The sequence below is a fragment of the Chelonia mydas genome, chromosome 2 (genome assembly GCF_015237465.2).
Source record: "Chelonia mydas isolate rCheMyd1 chromosome 2, rCheMyd1.pri.v2, whole genome shotgun sequence".
NCBI classification, from domain to species: domain Eukaryota; kingdom Metazoa; phylum Chordata; order Testudines; family Cheloniidae; genus Chelonia; species Chelonia mydas.
This window is the reverse complement of record NC_057850.1, coordinates 201,688,932-201,711,986: the sequence shown is the minus strand read 5'-3', so window position 1 is coordinate 201,711,986 and position 23,055 is coordinate 201,688,932. Positions and strand designations below refer to the sequence as shown.

The following is a 23,055-nucleotide window of genomic DNA, read 5'->3' as shown; positions in this document are numbered from 1 at the left end:
GTGATCTGGAGAAACGGGGGCAAAGCCAGAGCACTACATTTTACCAGAGCCCTGGGCCAGATTCTGAGCCCCTTACTCGCATTGAATCCCACTGGGACCATTGTGGAGTAAGATGCTACTCAATGTGAGTAATGAGTAACAGTAATTTACTGCTTCTCTGAGCAGCATTAGTTTGCTGTTAGAAATAATTTCACCTTGGTGGGGTAAAATATAAACAGTTCAGTGACTGTTTAAACATACAGGAGTCATCCGCAAACAGTGAGTGTGGGGATTTCAGCTCAGCCCTGGTCTACACTACAAACTGATGTTGGTATATCTATGTCGCTCATCCACACTCCCGAGCGATGTAGTTATACCAGCTGAACCCCTGGTGGAGACAGCACTGTGTCGATGGGAGGGCTTCTCCTGTCAACATAGAACCTACTGCCTCTCAGGGAAGTGGAGTACTACGGCAATGGGAGAAGCTCCCCTGTTGGCTTAGGTAGCGTCTTCACTAAGCACTACACTGGCACAGCTGTGCTGCAAGTGTAGACAAGTCCTCAGACTGCAAGGGGCCTGGAAAAGTTTGCCACATGTTTTTGTACCCTGTGACCTCTCACTGCACATTCTGCCATTTGTAAACATCTGGTCTCTTCCATAGTGTAACTATCATGGTCAATGGAGCTACTACAGGGATGAATTTATTTGGCCCAGGATTTGCAAACTTTTGATCTCTGCCATAGCTTTTTCTAGCCCCTCTCACTGCCTGTAACTACCAATAATTATTCCCATGACTGGAGAAGATTGTACACTAAATTTTATGCTTCACCTTTGTAGGAAATCGAGAGCCATGATGACAGCATGCTTGCCACCAGCATGCGATGCTCCAGCTTAAGCCAAGCTGCTTAGCTCTGTTGCTATTATTTTCACACACTGGCTTCATTTCAACCAAATCACAAACATTTGAGAACACCAAACAAATGCCAAGTGCTGTTTTACCTTTGGTCTTTCTCAAAACAATCACATCATAAGCCTTCATAGGGACGTTGGCATGAAAAGGTCGATGGTTGCTTGCTTGGATGCCAGTGTCTTGATCCTCTGGTGATTTAAAGTTTGGGAATGTGGCATACCTGGAGATGTGTGTCTGGTAGGGGTGTGTGACTGGAAATGGCAGGGATAATTGTCTTGGATTGAATTTAGATGGAAAGAAGAGCAGAAAGAAACAAAGTTACCTTACTTTAAATAAATATAGATTTGTCTTAATAGTAAAACAATATATTGTATATCCAACTGGGCCAAATTCATCCCTGGAATAATTCTGCTGAAGTCATTGGAGTTACACCTGGGAGGAATTTGATCTTCTGTGTTTAAAACATATATTGGGTCATTGCTTGTCAGACACTTGTAAGGAGATGCAATAATTGCTCAGCTGAGAGGAGGCATGAGAAGCAAAGAGGAGAGGGTCCTTTAGTTTCTTTAACCTCTCCTGCCCTTAACTCACCAAGACTTCCCACTGTTCCCCCCCATACCTCTGAGGCTCTTTGTTCCTTCCCCTTCTTCCTATGTAAAAAAGATAATTTTTCTTTGTAGTTGCAACACTTGGGGCCAGGATTTGGGCCATGGAGATGCCACTACAGGCAAAGGGGCATCAAATAAGATTGTATAGTTAGCATGTCCTTAGGACCAGCTCTGCAATTGAGGAAGCATGAAGACCTGATCTCTACTTGCTAATTAGAGATGGACCCAAATCAAGACTTTGGGAGGGGGTGGTGGTGTTTGAAATCAGAGCCCAGATCCAGATCAGAATTTTGTAAGAGGTCCCTACCAACATAATCTTCACGCTACCTACAACTCTAACTGGGCCTACGCTGCCTTCCTTGGGGAGGTCACCCACAGCTTCAGCCTGCACAGTAACACTACCCTTTCAGGCTCATGAACACATAAACTTTACATCCGTCCTCTCTGTTCAAAGGTGCTCCTGTCTCTATAATAGTACATGACAGGAGGCTCTGCAGAGACAGGTACCCACAATAGGGCAAGTAAAAGACTGAAGAACTCATGTGAGAAACTTTCAGGGAAAGTATTTTCCTACAGACTCAAGAACTGGCATGGGGGGGGACAGGGTGGAGGAAGCGGGACAAGACAAAAACTAGACACAAGGAACAGTGACAGAAAAAAGTATGGAGGGAAGGAAAACAAAGAGAGGATAAACCAATCGCAACAGAAATAGCAGGCACCTGCCTCACACCTAAGAAGTGCAAGCTTCAGAAAAGCAAATACAGGCCATACGAAGTATGTAAGAAGAGTGAAGGCTCGTGACGGGAGATGCCATCTAATGTAGAAACACTGAAATCAACTGAGGTACTGTCAGACAGCCAAAAGAAGGATGGAAAAGAGGAGAGTAGAAGGGAAGACAAGGCCTGCCTAGTGGCCTAGCATAGTAGTAATGCACTGCTCTGGCATGTGTGTGATCAAGGTTCTTTCTCTAGACTTAGGTCTGTGTGTGGAAAAAAGGGGATTGTAGTTTTGCTGACTGCCTCTTGTTGGGAGAACACTACCGCTTTCCCCCCTTACAGTACCATTGTCTAGGAGGCCCCACTCCAGCAAAGCCCTTAAGACAGGCACTTGAAGTTAAGCATGAGTAGTCCCACTGAAGTCACTTTGCTGGATCAGGGCACTGGTCTATATAGAGGCAACCTCAAAGTGCTTAGCTGCTTTGGTGGCTTTACATCTTAACGCTACAATTCAACTATGGTAACTGGCAACTATTTTATCGATGTAAAATAAAAAGTCAAATAGAAACTGAACAGGTCTTCTAATATTAATTTTAACTCAGTACTGCAGAAAAGATCAGACACATTAGCAAGCAGAAGAAAGCTAGTAAATAACGTGTTCTAAAGACTTGGAGCAACTTACATAAAAAAAAAATTAAAAAAAAAGCAGGAGGAATGAGGAGGTGCAGCTTCCTTACAGGCTATAATGATCTTTGGCAATAAACGAACTTATGACTTCTAAACTCAAAGATCAAATATTTTAAGTGCATGGACTTTATACATAGTGAGTCACATTTACTAATGTTTACTTTTAGGTGAAAAAGAGGGGCAAATTCTAGCCTCAGCTCCTAGTACAGATCCCACTGAAGCTAATGGGTACCAGGCCTGTGCATCTAAACTCAAAATCTGGCCCAAAGAAAATGTTTTTTCTGGGTGGAGGGTGCTAAAAGAGAGTGCCACTCTGGACACCAAGAACTGGGATTTCACTGAGTGTTTCTCATATGGCTGGGGCTGCTATTTTCAGCTTTCAATTATTGAATGGTGAAGAAATCAAAGACCTAGATAAAAAATCCTAAAACATTGTGACAAGAGAAATAACAGAGATCCAGGGATCTGTCCTGAGGGAAACAAACACTGGGATTCTATTTCAATATAAGGGAATAGCATGATCTGGGTTCTCTAGAAAACTCTAACATGAAAGTTTACGCACCTTATTGTGAGCAAACACCTTTTCCAAACTGCTTTAAAAAACACAGCCTACACAATATGTATAGGCCAACCTCACCCCTTTTCTGGGGCTGTACTCCACTAACTAAAATATCAACAATAAGCTAACAAACAATAGCTTGGCCACGGGTTCTCACAACAAATTTTTGGTGGCCTCAGAGTGCAGCCACCAACTCTTGCTGATGGCTGCTCCGACAATTTTTCCTAAAATACTTAATTAACTTTAGGAAAAACAAATAAATATGCACCTGCCCTTGTCCAAATCATAATTTATTTATGTAGGGTTTTTTTATTTTCAGACTTAATAATAAAAATAATGTATAGTTGTCTCTATTCTTTAATGGACCTCAACAAATAAGGTGCTTTGTATGTTCTTGTATTTTTTGTTGCTGTTTCTTTTGCTTTTCTGGTTGCTTTTTAAAAAACTTGATAGCTAGTAAGTCTGCTGCTGTGAAAAGTGATACCTGCATGTTAATGCATGGTGCCAGTATCAGAGGGGTAGCCATGTTAGTCTGTATCCACAAAAACAATGAGGAGTCCCGCAGCACCTTTTATCTTCTATCTGTTAGTCTTTAAGGTGCCACCAGACTCCTCGTTGTTTGTATGTTAATATCACTTTCCACGGCTTCCCAGCTAGCTACTAAGTCTGTTGTAAAAAGTGATATTAACAAACATACAAATATCACTTTTCACAGCAGATTTACTCAGCCCCGGAAGTCTGGGGATAAATTAAGCCTTGGATGTGGAGGTGGGTCAGGCAGCAACAGAGGCCGGGGCAATGGCGGGAGGGGGTAAGCCCATGGCTGGAGCCTGGAGCCCAGTGCCTGGGGGTTGGAGCCCGAAGCCCCATGGCCATAGTCTGGGATCCGAGGCCCAAGCTTGAAGCCCTTCGGCCGGGGGATGGAGCCCACCACCACATAGCCAGAGCCCAAAGCTCCGTGGCCGGAGCCTGCAGTCCACCACCCCAGGGCTGAAATTTGACCCCACTGCCTCCAGGAAGATGGGGAACTCACTGGCTGCCTGCTCCTCCAGAGTTTGTCTCTCCAGAGCGGGGCTGGGCCCAACCCCTGCTGGGGACTCTGCGGGAGGGGCTGCTGCTTTCCTCCCCACACCCCATCCAATCACTGCCCATGAGGCTGTGGCCACAAGAAAAGTCCCTGGTGGCTGCATGTGGCCACAGTGGCTGCATTTGAGAAATGCTGGCTTAGACTTTCTGACCAAGCTTGGCTTTACCTAGTCTGCTATGTCCATACCCTAGATACTTCCTTCACTAAACAGGAGCTTCCCCTCCTCCCTGCCCATATATCTAGGTGGGGTAATGAGGTGTGACCATAAAAGCCTTTCCATGCCCACTGGCAAAGGGTTCAATGTCATGTAACAGCAACTTCTATCAACCCTGACAAACACATTGCTGTCATATTTATCTATAAAGAATGTCGTGTAAGATATTAAATGAAAGCTGGTGACACAGTGGTCATTCATATCATTGTGAAATGTGTGTCTTGACACTATCTAAGGCATTATGGATATTTACTGATATTATGCTTTAACACCTGTAACCAAACAAACAGAGAAACAGGTTTTCTTCCAGACAAGAGGGAGACTAGTTATCTCCCTGTCTCTAATGTAAATTGAGCATGGTGATGTCAGAGACAAGGGGCAGTTCATTTGCATGGGAGGCACGCAGGAGGAGCCAATTAACACGAGGATGTGAAATCAGGACGGGAAGACACTGAAGTCTGAAACCCAGGGGTTCATCCTGACTTTACTGACAAAAACAATAAACTTTGAGGAATTTAAGGGGAAGCTAAAAGACATTTTGGATCCATCCCTGAGGGAATAAAGAGGTCAGTGCTCTTTGCATCTGTGAACGATGGATCCCAGCCATGTGCGCTGGTGACACTGAGAAATGGCTTGTCATAACCATACAGCTAAGAGTAGCCTAGAATTCCTCCTTACCTGTAAGGGGTTAAGAAGCTCAAATAACCTGGTTGATGCCTGACCAAAAGGACCAATGGGGAAAGAAGATACTTTCAAATCGGGGGGTGGGGGAAGGCTTTGTTGTGCTCTTTGTGTGTTCTCTGGGGAAGCAGAGAAGCATCAGGTCAGAAAACTCCTTCTCCTAAAATCATCCTAAAATGAGTCTCAATATTGCAAAAAGAGTAAGTAAATAAGGCAAGGTGTGTTAGATTATCTTTTGATTTTAGTTTGTGAATTTTCCCTTTGCTAGAAGGAGGTTTTTTCCTGTTTTTTGTAAGTTTGAACTAAGCCTAGAGGGAGCTCCTCTGTGTTTGTGAATCTTTTGTTACCCTGTAAAGTTATCTTTCATCCTGATTTTACAGAGGTGATTCTTTCACCTTTTCTTTAAATAAAATTCTTCTTTTAAGAACCTGATTGATTTTTCAGTGTCGTATTGACTCAAGGGATGGGTCTGTGCTCACTTTGTAACCAATTGGTTAAGATATTATTCTCAAGCCTCCCCAGGAACAGGGGTGTAAGGGTTTGGGAGGATATTTTGGGGGAGATAGGGCTCCAAGTGGCCCTCCCTGAATGCTTGTTTAAATCACTTGTTGGTGGCAGCATACTGTCCAAGGACAAAAGGAATTTGTGCCTTGGGGAAGTTTTTAACTTAAGCTAGTAGAAATAAGCTTAGGGGGTCTTTCATGCGGGTCCCCACATCTGTACCCTAGAGTTCAGAGTGGGGAGGGAACCCTGACATGGCTGTAGGTGAGAAAATTGCTTTCAACAACAGTTGGAGCCTGCTAAGGTTATATGTAGTCTCTTAGAAGTGAGTTAAACTTTTGTTTTATTTGTTACCATTTCTCTTTCTATTATCTTTGCTTAGTGTCACTTAAATCTCTGTTCTTTATTATTAAACTTTTTCTTGTTTTATTATCAATTCATCTCAATGTTGTTATGTTAGAGTAAGGTGCAAATGCTCAGCTGAACCAACAGGCTGGGTATTCTGTCTCTTTGGAGACAGCAGACTTGGTATTTCTGTCAGTGACAGGCTCTTCCAAGGGACTTGGGGGCTAGGGTGTATCAGGTGTTAGCCGCAAGGCAAAGAGGGCTGGGAAAGGCCTCTTTGGCAGGCTAACAAGCTGTGGTGGCAGGGAGCTGTTACTCATTTTAACACCAACAAATCTCTTTTGCTAAAACAAAGGCGTAACAAAGTCATTCATAACCCAGAGAAAGTATCACATGGCACTAGCAAGAGTGAGTCAGCAAAATGCATTTAGACCTTAGGCATCAGCCAGCAAGATCAACACCTGCTAAGAGGGTGGGGTGCTTTGGACAAGCACTAATAAATTTACCATTGTATGTGTTCATTCTGTAGTGAGATCTCTCTTTTTTTCCTAGTGCTAACTTTTCCCTTATCTATTGCCAGAGTACATAAACTATATCAGTGCGGATATAAAATAGAGGAACTGCCTTTCTTTCAAGGCATAAAGAAAAAGGTACAATATAAATGATATAAACTTACTCGACTGAATTAGCTGGAGGTTCAGGAAGCCTGTATTAGAGAAAAGAAAATATTAGGTGACTAATTTGGAGTGATCCATATTCATTGTGATTCCCTCTCTCCTTTTTATCTAAATCAGTACAATCAACAAACATTAGAGACAGATTAATGTGTAATAAACACAGATAATACTCTCACTGATATCAGTCTCTGGGTGTGAAAGTCCTTTACATGTTTAGGTGCCAAAATATGAAAGCTCAATGGGCGGTGGGGGTGTGTCAGTTTAGAAGAAACAGGAAAAAAAAATCACCTCTAATACTTCCTTGTAACGAGCCCTACCTTAGTAAACATCACTCGATAGTACTTTTAAAAAACGGAACCCTTTTTATCAGTAATGCAAAACAGAAGAATCTGAAAATATATCCACTCTATTCACAGGATTAGTAGAGAAATTATATATTCATTTTTCAATGATAAATTTTTATTCTTCATGGTAGAGACTTATTTTTTTTAAAAAGCAGTAAGGTGGAGGATGTTTCCCAAACTTGGGATGCCACCTGTTCAGGGAAAGCCCCTGGCGGGCCGGGCCGGTTTGTTTACCTGTCGTGTCCACAGGTTCGGCCGATCGCGGCTCCCAATGGCCACTGTTCACCGCTCCAGGCCAATGGGGGCTGCGGGAAGCGGCGGCTGGTACGTCTCTTGGCCCATGCCATTTCCTGCAGCCCCCATTGGCCTGCAGCGGCAAACCGCGGCCAATGGGAGCTGCGATCGGCCAAACCTGCGGACGTGGCAGGTAAACAAACCAGCCTGGCCCGCCAGGGGCTTTCCCTGAACAAGCGGCGTCCCAAGTTTGGGAAACACTGGTCTACACTATAGAGTTAGGCCGACATAAGGCAGCTTATGTCAACCTATGTCAGTGTCTACGCTACAGCCTTGCTCCCGCTGATGTAAATGTCGTGCGACATAGTAACTCCACCTCCAAGAGAGAAATAGGGCTTATGTCCGTGTAGGTAGGGCAATGCAGTGTCTCTAAAGAGGGCCGTAAAACTGACAAGAAAGCTGGCTCCCAGCTCCCCAGCCCGGCTGCTGCATGGTCTCCGCTCTGAGCTGCGCTGCTACACAGACTTCCAGCCTGGACTGCCACCCGGGCTCCCCAATGTCAGCCCTGCTGCTCCCTGGGGTCCTGGCTCTCCACTCACTGCCAGGAGCACATCAGCTGACCGGACTCCGGTGCGGATCTGCTGGAGGTGAGAAGCCCCAGGTGTGGACAACAGTATGGACATCACCCACCGCAGTAACTACCTAACTGTCCCAGAGCTATGTCATTACTTCACATCAGTCATTATGGGGGCACCCATAGCCAGGTTCTATTCCAGCCTCTGGCCTGCAGGGTGACCTTGGGCAAGTCATGTCACTGCTCTGTGCCTCAGTTTCCCCATCTGTAAAGAATAGGGATAAGAAAGGGATAAGAAACTGACTTCCTTTGTAGAGTGCTTTGAGATCTACTGATAAAAAAGCACTGTATAAGAGCACGATATAAGGTATTAGTATGAATTATTGTTTATTTAAATGAAGAGCTGTCTGTCAGGCAGTATAGGATCTAAAGTATACGCATTTGACTTTTGCACAGGGCTGCTGATCTCTGAAGAGGAACACTGGAATATTATGGGCATTCCTTGTGGTGCATTCATACACATGGGCATGTGTATCTAGAGAGGCTTCTGGAGAGATTACTTCTCTCTGGGCAAACAAAACTCTTTTTAGGGCTTTCTCCTTGCCCCAGAAGGACAACCAATCATTAAAATCCTGAGTTTCCATATCTTCCCTTTTGAAATAATCTCGGATTCCTGTAAACCTATGAATTGGAGAAGCCTGTACAATTCATCTCCTTGTTAGTTCTGTTTCATATCTTAAATACCAGGCACAGTCAGTTATGGATCTCTTTAAGGCCATTACACTTTTGATCACTAAACAAAATGTAGGGAGAGGGTCATGTCACACAGTAGCACTCAGTATAATCACTGTGTGATGTGATATCTCACAAAATTTCATCACAAGCTAACTCGTGCCTCCACTAAAATGAACAAAGATAATTGCTTTTCTTTTTTATGTGTGATATTTACAGAGATCATAGGACTTCAACAAATGTAAAATTCTGACAATCATTTACATACTGTTATTTTTGTAACCACCTGGATTTTCAGGACATGCTTGTTAGTTACAACTCAGAGCCTGACACTGTGCCCGCCTTGGGAAACTAAGCAGTTACAGAAATAACTGCATTTACACAAATGCAATTTTTAAGTTTATTCATCCTACTAATACCTATATTTGGTTTTCCACCTTTTCAGTTAGATAAATTAATTTTCTGGCCACAGGCAGATGGAATTGTGTAAATACCAGCATAGGGCTTGATTCTCCTTTCAGGTGCACTGGTTTTACATGAGTGTAACTCCACTGACTTCAATGGAGCTATTTCTGATTTACTCCCATGTAAGCAAGAGGAGATTCAGTCCCATATGTGCTTTGGGGAGGGAGGATTATTTATTTGTAGATGTTTCTATAGCACTCAGCACTGGAATATCTAAATTCTAGATAGTAAGAAAGTAGCAGTAAACTTGCATTTTCAATACCAGAATGTACTTTATAGAAGCTTTTAGGGCCTGAGAACATAAACAGCCAAAAAAGCCTGAACCCCACATTTTCAGAAGTGTCCACTAATTTGGGGTGCCTTCATTTTTCAAATCTCAAATTGGGGAACCAAACACTGACGGCACTCAAAATTAGTGGATATTTTTGAAAATGTGGGCCTAAGCCTTTAAAAGAGAGGAGAAGGGAACCCAATTTGGCTGTCACAGTTACATCAATATCTTCACTGGAGTTGGTTTGGGTTTATGTTAAAGTTCACAAGCATTATAACAGATTTACACAGCTGTAAACAGGAACAGAATTTGGCCTTATATATATGTCACACATTATAGTCCTTCAAACTAACCAGCTCTATCAGAATATTAAATGCAATCTGTAAAGAAAAGTACAGTGTGCCTATTTACTCACACTTATAATAGAGGAATGATAGTTATGGGACTGTCAGCTTTTACTTATATTTGTGTGTTCGTGGAGTTTATAGTCAGCCTAAAATTTACTCTGGTCTGAAATTTTGGTGTAAATTATTTCTCCTTTTTTATGTTATAAAAATGCAGAACAGAAGTTTTGCTTTCAGATCATATTAGATTGTATATGCCTTGGGATACCATATGTTTGTGCAATCCACTGGTCAGTGCGTGTTACAGGTCCCCTCCTACTATGCGCAGGCCACAGCAGCTATGGGTCTGTTACAGCCCCCAGCTACTAGGCCTAACTCAAGCTGTAAAAAGACTTTGCTTTCTAGCTCTGGAAGCCCTCAGTCCAGTCCCTGGTTGGTCAAGATGGTTGCTGTCATATGTGTGCAGCAATGAACATACGGGGGGGCAATCAGCTAGTAGCAGCCACACCAATTTTTGTACATCAGGGCACAGACATGGTTTCTTTTCAGACACAATTAGTCTATTCAAAGTATTGGCTTTGTGTACTTTTGCAGTTTTTGGAAACAATAGTTCCTTCAGCTCCCTTCACTGTATGGTGCACCATGGGGTGGCGGCTTAACGGTTCAGAAATACTGCTGCGGGACACAGCTCGAAGGCAGCTTCTTGGGATGCCTCCCCCCAAACACTCTAGTGCACTTTGAGCACCTCTGTAGAAAATGGGCTGCCTGGAGGCAGTCAGCTGAGTGTGGGAGGAAGGTGTCAGGTTGTGGTGGGGGGCAGATGGACCTGAGGAATGGCCGCTCTAAGTGGTACATTCCACCACTCCTGCACACTAAGTCTGTGTGAAAAATCTAAATAGATTAGAAATGGCATTTACTCATCCTATGCACTCAGTGACCCTTTGGGCTGGATCACAGGTAATGCCTGGCAGCCAATGGTGCGACAACTACAAGCTTGTGAGGCTGACACTGCTGTGGGGGCAGGACCAGAGAGGAGTGCAGTTGGACATACCATTTTCTAGTGGGCCCCAGATCACTGGCACGAGGAGAAGGATTTTCTACAAGGCTGTCATAAATATAAAGGGAAGGGTAAACCCCTTTAAAATCCCTCCTGGCCAGAGGAAAAATCCTCTCACCTGTAAAGGGTTAAGAAGCTAAAGGTAACCTCGCTGGCACCTGACCAAAATGACCAATAAGGAGACAAGATACTTTCAAAAGCTGGGAGGGGGGAAAAAGACAAAGGGTCTGTGTCTGTCTGTGTGATGCTTTTGCCGGAGACAGAACAGGAATGGAGTCTTAGAATTTAGTAAGTAATCTAGCTAGGTATGTGTTAGATTATGATTTCTTTTCATGGCTGAGAAAATAGCTGTGTTGAATAGAATGAATATTCCTGTCTGTGTGTCTTTTTTGTAACTTAAGGTTTTGCCTAGAGGGATTCTCTATGTTAGAATCTAATTACCCTGTTTAAGGTATCTACCATCCTGATTTTACAGAGGTGATTTCTTTTTACTTCTATTAAAAGTCTTCTTGTAAGGAAACTGAATGTTTTTTCATTGTTCTAAGATCCAAGGGTTTGGGTCTGTGGTCACCTATGCAAATTGGTGAGGATTTTTACCAAACCTTCCCCAGGAAGTAGGGTGCAAGGATTGGGAGGATTTTGGGGGGGAAAGACGTGTCCAAACTCTGTTTTTTTCAGGAACCCAGATAAAGTTTGGCGGTGGAAATCCAAGGGCAAAGGGTAAAGTTAATTTGTACCTTGGGGAAGTTTTAACCTAAGCTTGTAAAAGTAAGCTTAGGAGGTTTTCATGCAGGTCCCCACATCTGTACCCTAGAGTTCAGAGTGGGGAAGGAACCTTGACAAAGGCCTAGATGGATTTTTGTGGCCCCACCCCTTGCACAGCATCCCTGGTGGCCTCTTGGATTGGGAGGATAAATGTGGGTCTCTGGTGGCACATCAAAGCTCCTGCGAGGGGCTGATTACCTTGTTCTCCTCTGCATGTTTTTAACTGGGAGGGAAGATATGGCCCACAGTTCATTCATTTTGAAAGGCAGTTCCTGTATATGCAAAGCCATTCATTGTCATGCAAAACTACATAAGGATTTGTGGTTATGACAAATGCACAGTAATCCCATTATGGTACATGACATCTAGTTACGGCAAATGCACAGTGAATCATTTTCCATGAGAGACTGTAATGGCTCAAAAGAGCCATCACAAGCGATAATGTCAATACACTGAGTATTAAGAGCTCCCTAGTAAGTCTCCAGAGCAGCACTCAGCCAGTGGTTTTCAACACAGATTTCGCAAGGCTATCACTACCTTACAGTTTGATACCGCGGGGAGAGTACTGAAAGTTACATAAATGTCTTCGCTCTGAAAGACCTGTGAGTATAAATGTGACAAACTGTCTAGGCATTTAAAAAAAGATCTGCTCTTTCTTTACAACATAAAAAAAAATCTTTCAAAGATGAAATATGAGTGAATATGATCTTATGGAAACAATGAACAGAGACTGAATATTAAAAAGAGCATAGAAACACTGGAAGCCTTATCTTTCAGGTTACATTTTAATTTTAAAAATAATTAAGAAAATTTATCAACGCACTCTCAACTAAAACATCCTGGGGCCACGGCAGGATTCTATTCAGTATGCACTGGGCCAGATATTGATCTGTCCCTGTGGCAATATGCCTCCTCCCCTTATATAGCCTGCCCAGATGATAACAGCAGTCCCTGGAAAGGGATCATGGCCCAACAAGCATGCAGAGTGGGGCTAGTACGTAATGGGAGCAACCTGCACCGCCTGCACTCGGGGTGGGCCAGAGTAGAAACGACTGAATATGGGATTATGAGGATACAGTGGAAGAGGTGGAAGAAGCTGTTACCTGAGTAGCTGTTCTGTGCCTTGGGTTGGGGATGTATTTCACTCCACAACCCTCCCATACTTCACCTGGTGTCCCAGCCTTTACACAGGCAGAGTGAATTCTCTCCAATATGAATTACCATTTACAAGGCATTCATCTGGCCATCAAAATACAAGAGGCCAAATCCTTGCCTGGTGTCATTCTCGTGAAATCAATGGAGTTACATCAGAAATGGATTAGGCCCATGAAGTGTAAAATAAAACCAAGTCAGCTTGCTGAACATTCCAGGTGAATGAGAGGCGATCTGAAACCCGCCCAAAGAAAAAGACTGAGTTAAAGCTGAAACTCTTATTTATCTTTAATCCACTGGGCCTGATCCTGCATTTCTTGCATACCTTCTGGGGTATAGTCCAAAGATTGGCAGGGCTGAGCTCAGTGTACATAGATTCTTGTATTATACCAGTTTCCAAATGCTCCAGCAATTACAAGACCCCACGCTGAGGACAAATCCTTGTCACTTGTGCAAAGCTCAAGCAAATGTGCTTTGTGTGTGTGTGGGGGGGGTGGGGGGCGGGTAATATGCAGAACTTGTAAGGAAGGATTTTGCCCCACGACCTGCAGTCACAGTTCGCAAGAGCTGCACAGCCAATAGCTCTAGGCTGCATTATTGGTCAAGGCCCAGTAAAGGTGGGCTTTGGCCAATACACTCTTTCAGTTTACCAAACCCACCCTCCCTTGGCCTACTTTCGAATCCCTATTGTGTGGTGCCACGGAGGCAGCCAGCACACAACCCTACACCCTGGGGCACAGGGCTGCAGATTCACCCTGTGCAGTTTCTTTGTGGCCTGTCTTCACCCTCACACAGCACAGCTGTGTAGTTCTGCTGCCCTTCCGGCCCTCGTGGCTCACACAAAATGACCAAGAGGATAGCATGCTTTGGAATTTGGCAGGCACTATAGAGGGGGAGGGTTGCTTGCCACCTGGCTGGCTTTTAATCAGCCTGGCTGGTTTTTGTACGGCATTGCCAGTTGCCAGTGAAAAGATTTAGTGTGCTCCCCCTGCCCCTTGGGACCAGCATTCCCTGTTCGCTACATGCACATGTGGCCATGCAGTGGTTTTGTAATTACTGCACATCACTTGGCTGGGAGCACAGCTGGCCCCTGCCTCTGTGTGCTGGCCCCTCAACCTGCTGAGCCGTAGCAGCTCCTCCTGGCCTTGGGGGCCAGGAAGCAAGACGGACCGAGGCTCGTCATCAGGGAGGAATAAGGAACAGGGTAGAGGAGACAGAGGCTACTGAGAGGGGACAGTAGTGGGGCTCCCTCAAGGACTGAAGCTCCTGTGAGTGGGCAGTTGTAGAAGCTCATGCGGGCAGAGGAATGGGCAGCTGTGTGTCTAGGTGACCAAAGAGAGGGCTGTGGCCACAGGTGTGGGGTAATAATAGTCCTGTTGGCACTAGGACCCTTTTTGTTGGTGGTGGCGGCGTGGCCAGGGGCTAATTTTTCTGAATCTCGGAGATGGCAATCCTGCTGAGGAAGGGGTGAGGGTGAATCACGTACTGTTCCCCTCATTGGCCAGATAACCAGGGGAAGTTAATACAGCCTTAGCCCTAAATAAATAAGCATATAGGATATGCAACATGGCTAAGTTAATGTTGTGAGGACCGTAACTTGTTCATTTCCTGACTTTTGAGTGTTTAAACTCATAATTACTGTTACATTAACCTAAACATTTTGGGTTTTGAGCTGGAAGGTTCAGTGTTTTGTTGGTGCCATCACGTGGCAAAATGGTGTACTGCAGGTTTAACTGGCAGCATTCAATCTCAAGTAAGCTAGCTACTCTTTTAAATAGTAGCAGTGAAAAAAGGAAACAATATCTTAGTCAAACCCCCCCTTAAAATACACCTAAAGATACCAGAGAAAACTTTAATATGATGCACACACAATGTTATGGTTAGCTCAGTGCTATTCTCTGCTAATCGGGACTCCGCCCAGTAGGAGAGAGTATTTCTGAGTGTCACAGGTTGACAAATCAATAAAACCAATTCAAATCTCATTGCTTAAGAGATACTAAACTGAGTGGGGATATCTCATTCTGAACTTCCTTCCAAACTGTGTGTTTTCTGTAGTCATTCACCAACCACATTTTCTACAAAGGTCATATTTCATTATAAACATTAATCCACAAGGTCATTAAGGAGGAATGAATATTTAGCTTGCCATTACATTTGTCACACTAAATGCATTATCTGGTCTATGCTGTAATGAAACTTACAGATCATCATTCATACGGACATCACTTTTTTTCATCTGGGTTACATCATAATACTGTTCAATGGGAAGACCTCTACAAAAAGAGAGAGAGAAAAAAACCCACAAAATAACATTTTACTTATTGGTTATAAAAATCCCAGGAAACACATATTGATTTTTTTTCTTGTAAGAAATGTAGACGTGGTATGTAATTTTTGCCTGCAGTCCATAGTCTGCCCTTACCACCAAATTCAGAGATACTGGAAATGTGGATACTTACTATCAGACTCAGACCTTAACATTTAAGTTACACAGGGCCTGATTTTCAGAAGTGTCGAGCAGCGTTGCCAATGATTTCAATGGGCACAGGATCAAGCCCTTAGAGCCTGATCCTATGAGGCGTTGAGCGTTTCATAGAAGATGCCGAGCATCCTCCATTGAAGTCAATGGGCTGGCAGAGTCAGATGCTTAGCGTGCAGAAAAACGGGACCTTTCTCAGTGATCTTTGTTGCTGCTGAAAAGACACATGACCTCTGAGTGAGATGACAGCATTTTAGCTGCCTCGGATGGAACAGATGTGGGTTATCAGCAGCTAGCATGGGGCAGGACAGAGAAAGGGAGAGCAAAGGGGACAGCCAAATTGAAGAACATACAGTCAGAGTAATCAATTTTAACTGATAATGTTATCTCTGGAGTTAGAACAGCTTTGGGGCTTCTGACCTCCACCTGCAAAGGCTAAGCTTGTCACAGAGGTATCACTTGGACTTTTAGAGTCTTTCAGAGTCCTCCACTATTTAAAGTCTGGAAGCTGTGGCTTTAATTGCATAGAAGGAGAGAAGACATGGCCTGGAAGAAGGGAGAGGAAAATGTTGGTTCGGAATGGCAAGGCATGTTTTGCTGTGTTCTGCTTGGCTTAATATGATGTTTGGGGTTGTTGGAAAGTTGACAGTCGTCTCTCCATGCAGTGATGTTGTAGCCATGTTGGTCTCAGGATATTAGAGGGACAAGGTGGGTGAGGTAATATTTCTTATTAGAGGTTTGTCCGAAACAAGCTATTACCTCACCCACATTGCCTCGCCAGTAATCTCTCCATGACATGCAGAGTGTTCTGCACTCTCTCTTCTCCAAAACCAATGTGGATTGGATCACTGCCTTCCTTCTTTTCATTTACTAGCTACTGCTGACACCTGACATCCATCTCAGATTAGGATGCATACTCCCCTCAGGCAATGCTTTCAACACCATTCAGTGGACCCCACATGGGGGACTCTTACGGAGTAGTGATGCTTGCATTAGCCATCCCACCCGCCCACCTACCTGTACATTTTCTCTGATAAATGGCCAAGTTGCACTCAGTGTCCTGAGATATGTTAGACTCGAACACAGATCTCAATGAGAACACTGCACATAGATGATCTCCATGATGTGAATTCCCTTTTCAATTTTAAAATAAAAATGTAAGGATGACCTGGAACTTTTCATTTTTTGTCTTACTTTCACTTCAAAAGTATTATGCTGCAAAGATGCATCTTTAGAGTCACACAGCCTTTGTAACTATTCTAGCCGAGTGGAATAACTCAGTTAATGAGATACGGTGTTTGGGATCGGAATAACCTTTGGTTCAATGCATCTGCAGGGAGTCATTAGTTTTGTCTGTAGAGGAAGACATTTTGGTTTCCTATGCATTTTGAGTCAGTTGACAACTGAGCATTTTGCATTGGAAACTGCATCCCCCAGCACTAAGAGGATAAATAATTGTAAATAATGCAATGCTTCTGAAAAATGGTCTTCCCCATATTATTAACGCACACTGACATCTGCTGGTCAAAACTGCACATTACCTCAGTCCTTTTTCCACATAAAACCAGCTCTGCCAATACACAGTTTCTCAAACTTAAATCTTCCTTAAGGTGTGCTCCATTTCATATATCAACCTCATTATAAGGAACCACCCAGAATATTTAAAAGCCAGAGATGTGTTAGACAGGAGTGTGCTGGAAAAATACTTTTTCCACTTTTTATCCTTCATAAACTTTCTACTGAAATTTTATAAATTGGGTTGGGAAAATTAAGCAATGAAGCATTTTGGTTATAACCACAGATTTTGGAATTACAGTACTTGTACTGTTCACTATACTTCCCTATCAGTGGACCAAACAAATGTATAGGAGATACCAAAGTAGAAGTATACTCATTTACAAAAACAAACAAGTAAACCAACCCCTAAATGTGGAATTTAAAAAAAAAAAAAACCCAAGTACTTTTGTATAGGGTTCACAAACAGACAACAGCTCCACTACCAAAATCAACTATCTCAGACTCTAAATAATTTTGTTTGATATCTTAAATACAAGCTGCATAGTGTGTGTGTGTGCGTGCGCAAATAAATTCAGGCTTCTTATACTTCCAGTGCTGGCATTCACCCCTCTATGGGCACAGTCACAGATTTCTAAAGTACTTCCCTTGCATCTTTACTACTTTCCACTTTCTGATCCAGACTAAATTGTACTGTAATAAGCACATAATACACTTCTAACCTACAATCCTGGTAAATTTAATTGGAATCAACCTGCTAAGGTAGCTGCAAAGGGATGCTGCTTCAACAGCCAGAAAACCAATAATCTCGGCTCCTCCAATGTGGAGAAGGATATAGATAAAAGGACATAAATAAAACTTTCCAGGCAATGTAGAATTAACCTTTAGGTTTCATTGTTTCTCTGTTTGGATAGCGATATGAATGTTTAGGGAGAATATTCCAATCTTAGGACGAATCCTCAGATGTATTGTAGCTCCTTTGGGCATTTGGGGACTACTTGGGTTCCTCCTGTAATTCAGAGCAACCAGGGATGCTCTAATAGCACCTGCAGTTATGGCCCCCAAAAGGCCATTGAACTGGCCTACGATTACGAGATCTCCTTCCACCTTGGTACGTTCCTGAAACACCTCTTATGCTGGAGGCTAAAATCAAGTGGCTATGCTGACCAGTTTACTGTTAAAGCTAGTCTTCTGTCCCCTTTTCACCACCAGAGCAGAACAGAATGGGATGAAGCATTGGCCAGGATCTGGCCCAGTGTGTCTATACACTGAATAAGTCTAGGATTTATATATTTAAAAAAAAAACAAAAAACCAAGAGCAATAAAAATTCTTGTTTGGAGTCATTCCAAGGACCTGTCACCATAAAGTCAATTTCTATAAAGAAAATTGATTCCATGATGGGGGGGACAGGACAATGGCCTTGTCTCCTCTTTGTCCTCCCCACCTCATTTAGCAGCGAGTAGGACCGCTGAACATTATTTCATAATTCCTTTACAAACGGAATGAGATCTCTGAAGTCACATCTGTTTGCAAGGCTCCTCAGCTGGTGCTGCAGACCCAGAAAGTCAGTGAGATATTCAGGGTGGATAATGCAGTTTATTTATCTTAGGTTTAGTAGAATTTTCAGAGATTTTTCTTTTTTCCTCTGTTTTGGTGTTGGATGAACCTGGTGCTACTTGTGTTGGAGGCACTAAGCTCAATGAACTTCACCACACACTTCTTGGAGGTTATGCAATCTTTGTGATCTCTCTCTCTCTCTCTCCTTTGTATTGTACACACAAATATACCTGTAGGAAATTACCTTTTAGAATGGTAAGAAGAATAGTCTGGGGCTAGCAGAGCCAAGGGAATGCACCACTACATATTCTGAGCCTTGTTCAATTTGACTAGGCAGGGCTGAATGGCAGTTTTCAGATAATGGGCCACATTCTGGCAAAGCAGCCAGAAAGAAAGCTTCCCCAGCTACCTGGGCACTCATTTTGCATAAAGGGGAATTCCTGTGTGGTGAAGAGTGGTGTAGAATTCTCTGCTCTCTCAGCCCTGGGTGCAGAAGGCATGTCCATGGAAACGGCTCCCAAAATAGCTCCTGAGGTTGGGAGAAGCTGGGTGTAAGTCAGAGCAGCCTTCAGAAAAATGCCAAGAGCCTACCGTTCCCATTGACTTCAGTGGGATTTGTGGATTCTGAATGCTTCTGAAAAATCAGGCCATGAGTGAGACTTATCTAATGTCACAGAGGAAGTTTAGGACAATAGCTAATAAATACTACACCATTACCAAACGATAGGAAAAAATAAACTACACAAAGAGATCCAAAGTGCCAAGAGTTTCAATAAATACCCTGGTTTCAGAGTAGCAGCCGTGTTAATCTGTATTCGCAAAAAGAAAAGGCGTACTTGTGGCACCTAAGAGACTAACAAATTTATTTGAAGGTGATAATGGGCAGTACAACTCAGGCACACTACAGGTTAGAGCATTGTCCAAAGTGGGGGTAACTTAAAGTCTATCTCCAGAATGCAAATTATCTACATAGCTCAATCTGCATTGCTGTCCAGACTGTCCAAATAAATTGCATTCCATTAGCTGTTTCTAGGTTACAACACTTTAAAAAATCGGAATGTGTGAAGCATGCAACTAACCTACCTTGGCCAGGAATCTCCACCATAACTATAATGTTGATGTCCTTTAGCAAACAAACAAGGAGGCTCATTCTTTGGTCTATGATCTTCTGGCAATGAAACCGGTGCAATTCCTCCATATTCTCTTTCGGTTCCCCAGGGAAGCCTGCACCACTGAACTGAATCTCTTAACTCCTCATATCTGAAACAAAAAAATAATATTCTTAAACAGCAGCAGTGACTGAGCCTTGAATGCCTTCATGGATGTCTTAACAATGGAAACATTGGATTTATTATTCTCCTGGCTATCAGCTACTCAACTTTTTGATCAAAGCTGTCATAATGAGCCTGCTCCAGTTGAATCAATGGGAGCAGAAGCAAGTCCAATATATTTTGATTGGCTGAAGGAAGAAGATAGGTGAATGCATACGCCAATATGCTGCATGCATGTCTGACCTCCTGCAATATACATTGAGCGTATGAGCTGCTGAAACATGGTTCACCTGCCTTGTCTTCTAGGTGCTAAATACTACTAAACAAACTCATATGCTGATGGATTTTCAAAGAGCCAAATGGTAGCAAGGCATCTAATTCTCACTGACTTTCAAATTAGGTGCCTAAGTACAACTGTGCTTTTGAAAATCTTCCCTTACATCTCTAGAGAGTGGGTGAAAGATTTCAGAATAACATCCGTGTTAGTCTGTATTCGCAAAAAGAAAGGGAGTACTTGTGGCACCTTAGAGACTAACCAATTTATTTGTTTCATATTACCAGCAGGAGAATGGGGTGGGAGGAGGTATTGTTTCATGAAAACCTGGATTTGTGCTGGAAATGGCCCAACTTGATGATCACTTTAGATAAGCTATTACCAGCAGGAGAATGGGGTGGGAGGAGGTATTGTTTCATGGTCTCTGTGTATATAATGTCTTCCGCAGTTTCCACAGTATGCATCCGATGAAGTGAGCTGTAGCTCACGAAAGCTCATGCTCAAATAAATTGGTTAGTCTCTAAGGTGCCATAAGTACTCCTTTTCTTTTTGGGTGAAAGATGTCACTTTTCAGTACCTGCAGCCCACCAGGGCATACAAGCTCTATCAGACACGTCTCAAGTTTCTGTAAATGGATGACTAGTTCTAGCACAATTCAGTGTGTCTATATCACCAACAGTTCTGCAGTACTATGTGTGTCGTTTACTTCATTTGTTTCACGAAGATAAGCACCAAGAGAGTGAACATTTTACACGCTTCCTTTCCCTCTTGTTTTTTTCATCTGGCAGGAATTTCCCAGGTAATAATGCAGGCATAAAGCCCACCCTATCATTCTTACTGATGGGGAGATAGGATGGGAAAATGTAGACTCAGTTTCTCCCAGGTATGGTGGTTTCCTCCAACACCTGTCCATTGAACAGACCCCTAAAAATACGTCTAAAATTCCCGCAATAAACAAATGTGTGTACTGGCCCTGGGAGTAGGAGTCCAGAGATCCCTCCCAAACTCAAAAATGACTGGTTATACTGCTGTGCGAAGAACCAGCCATCTTCATCTTTTGAGTTTATGTCATGTCGAGTTGGCAGGGCAAAGGACTAGGAGCCAGGTCTCCTGGGTCCTATTTCCAGCTCTGCCACTAATCCGGTGGACATGATTCTTCTCTCACGAAGGCTATGTCTACACTACAGACTTCTGCTGGCATAGCTATGTTGGTCAGAGGCATGATTTGTGTCCAGGGTGGATTGATTCAAATCATGATTAAATCACCAAATGGAAAGCCTGGATTTAAATCAGCTTTTCCATTTGTACTTCAGTTACTTTCTAAAGAATGGTGCATTCTCACTGGTTGATATAACCATTAAAACATGTTGATTTACAACTAAATACACCCTTTACACTAGATTTTGTACATGTTTTTGCTGCCTAGGAGGTTACACGATAACAATATACATTTATTTAAGCAATTATATAGCTTAATATTTTCAGTATGTTAGAAAATGGTGAATGATATATTGCTTATTTACTAGATAATGAACTTTTTGCTCAGGATTTGCGTCAAGCTGCATTAGGGTGGTAACTGGAATTTAATTAAACACAAACAACAGCACAGAAAACTTATTTTTATTAAACAAAACAACCTGAAATATTTTGGATACAGGAACTTCTCTTATCAAAACATGTTTCAAATTTACAAATAATTGATTTATTAAACAGAGGGATTAACTGTAGTAAGTGAATAAAATTGATTATATCAGGTCAGCCTGGGAAATTTTCAAATGTGCCTAAGGGAAAGGGACGGGAGCTTAAGTTCCTACTTGTCGGCGTGAATGTCCACTGCAATAAAAATCCTGCAGCACCAAGTGTCCGAGCTCAGCCAGCTGACTTGAACGCCTGGTGCTTGGGCTGTTTGGCAAGACACTGCAGTGTAGATGTTCAGGCTCAGACTGGAGCCCGGGTTCTGAGAGACCTACCCCACGCACAGGGTTTCAGAGCCTGGGCTCCAGCCTGAGCCTGAACGTCTACACTACAATTTTCGGCTGTGCAGCCCAAGCCCCATAAGCCTGACTCAGCTGACCCAGGCCAGCTGCAGCCATGCCATAGGTCTGTTATTGCAGTGTAGATGTACCCTAAGTCTCTGGACCATGAGACAGTTTCGTAAGTTACTTAGGCTGTCCTATTGTGCCATATTAATAAAACTTTATCTCAAAGGTTAGATGTTTTCCCCCTGTTTCTTTCTTTACGTAGAAAGGCAGTCTTCAGATCAAAGTTGTGAACAGAGGCGTATAGATTCAGCATATTTATTTTTTATTTAAATGTTTTAAGAGATTAGAATAAGTTTAGGCCTTAACATATTTTGTGTTAAATTCAGATGCCATTTTAAGTAGGTTTATTTTTTCAAAAGAAAAACTTCTTATAATATAAATAACTAAAAAAAAAACCATTTAAATTAAAAATCTGATGTTTAAAATGTTTGTTTTTTTTTCAAGAAAAATAATTGATTTTTATCCACACTGATTGTGACCGACATCGCCGTGCTGACAAAAGCCCTTAGCATAGATGCAGTTATACTGGCAAAACTGCCCATTTGCCAGGAGAGCTTATTTCACTGGAGGAGGTGTTGGGGGAGGGAGCTGGAATAAACTATGCTGGCATAAACTGAGTCCACCCTAGCAGCACTTTGCTGATATAGTATATTGGAACAGTACCCCAGCAAAGCGCTCCTAGTGTGGACCTGGCCGTAAACCGGTATGATTCAGAAATAACTTCACTAAAATCACTGGAGTTACACCAGTGCGAATGACAGGCACCTCACTTAATCTTTATGTGCCTTGGTTTATCCACCTGTAAAACATGTAATAATAATCCTGATTTAACTCAGAGGTTATTTATAAATTATGTTGAAATATTCTGATGAAGACTACTATAGAAGTAGTAAGAACACAGCATTATTATTTGTTGATGGAATAAAATACATAAACACAGGGTGAGTAAAGAGCAAGCAGTGCTTCACAGATGTAGGAAATACATGCAAAGAGTTTTTAAACAGCTCAGCATTC

At 42.7% G+C, this 23,055-nt stretch overlaps 1 protein-coding gene across 1 annotated transcript in view; it reads right to left on the bottom strand.

Annotated features, from left to right (window-relative positions):
• C2H7orf31 (chromosome 2 C7orf31 homolog) overlaps positions 1-23,055 on the bottom strand; it is a 41,143-nt gene that overhangs the window by 13,526 nt on the left and 4,562 nt on the right. The window contains exons 2-5 of the mRNA XM_007071559.2: positions 19,538-19,714; positions 15,104-15,175; positions 6,964-6,993; positions 979-1,163 (exon numbers count right to left, since the gene is read on the bottom strand). Of these exons, the coding sequence (XP_007071621.2) occupies positions 979-1,163; positions 6,964-6,993; positions 15,104-15,175; positions 19,538-19,714 (464 nt within the window). The remainder of the gene's footprint in view (positions 1-978; positions 1,164-6,963; positions 6,994-15,103; positions 15,176-19,537; positions 19,715-23,055) is intronic.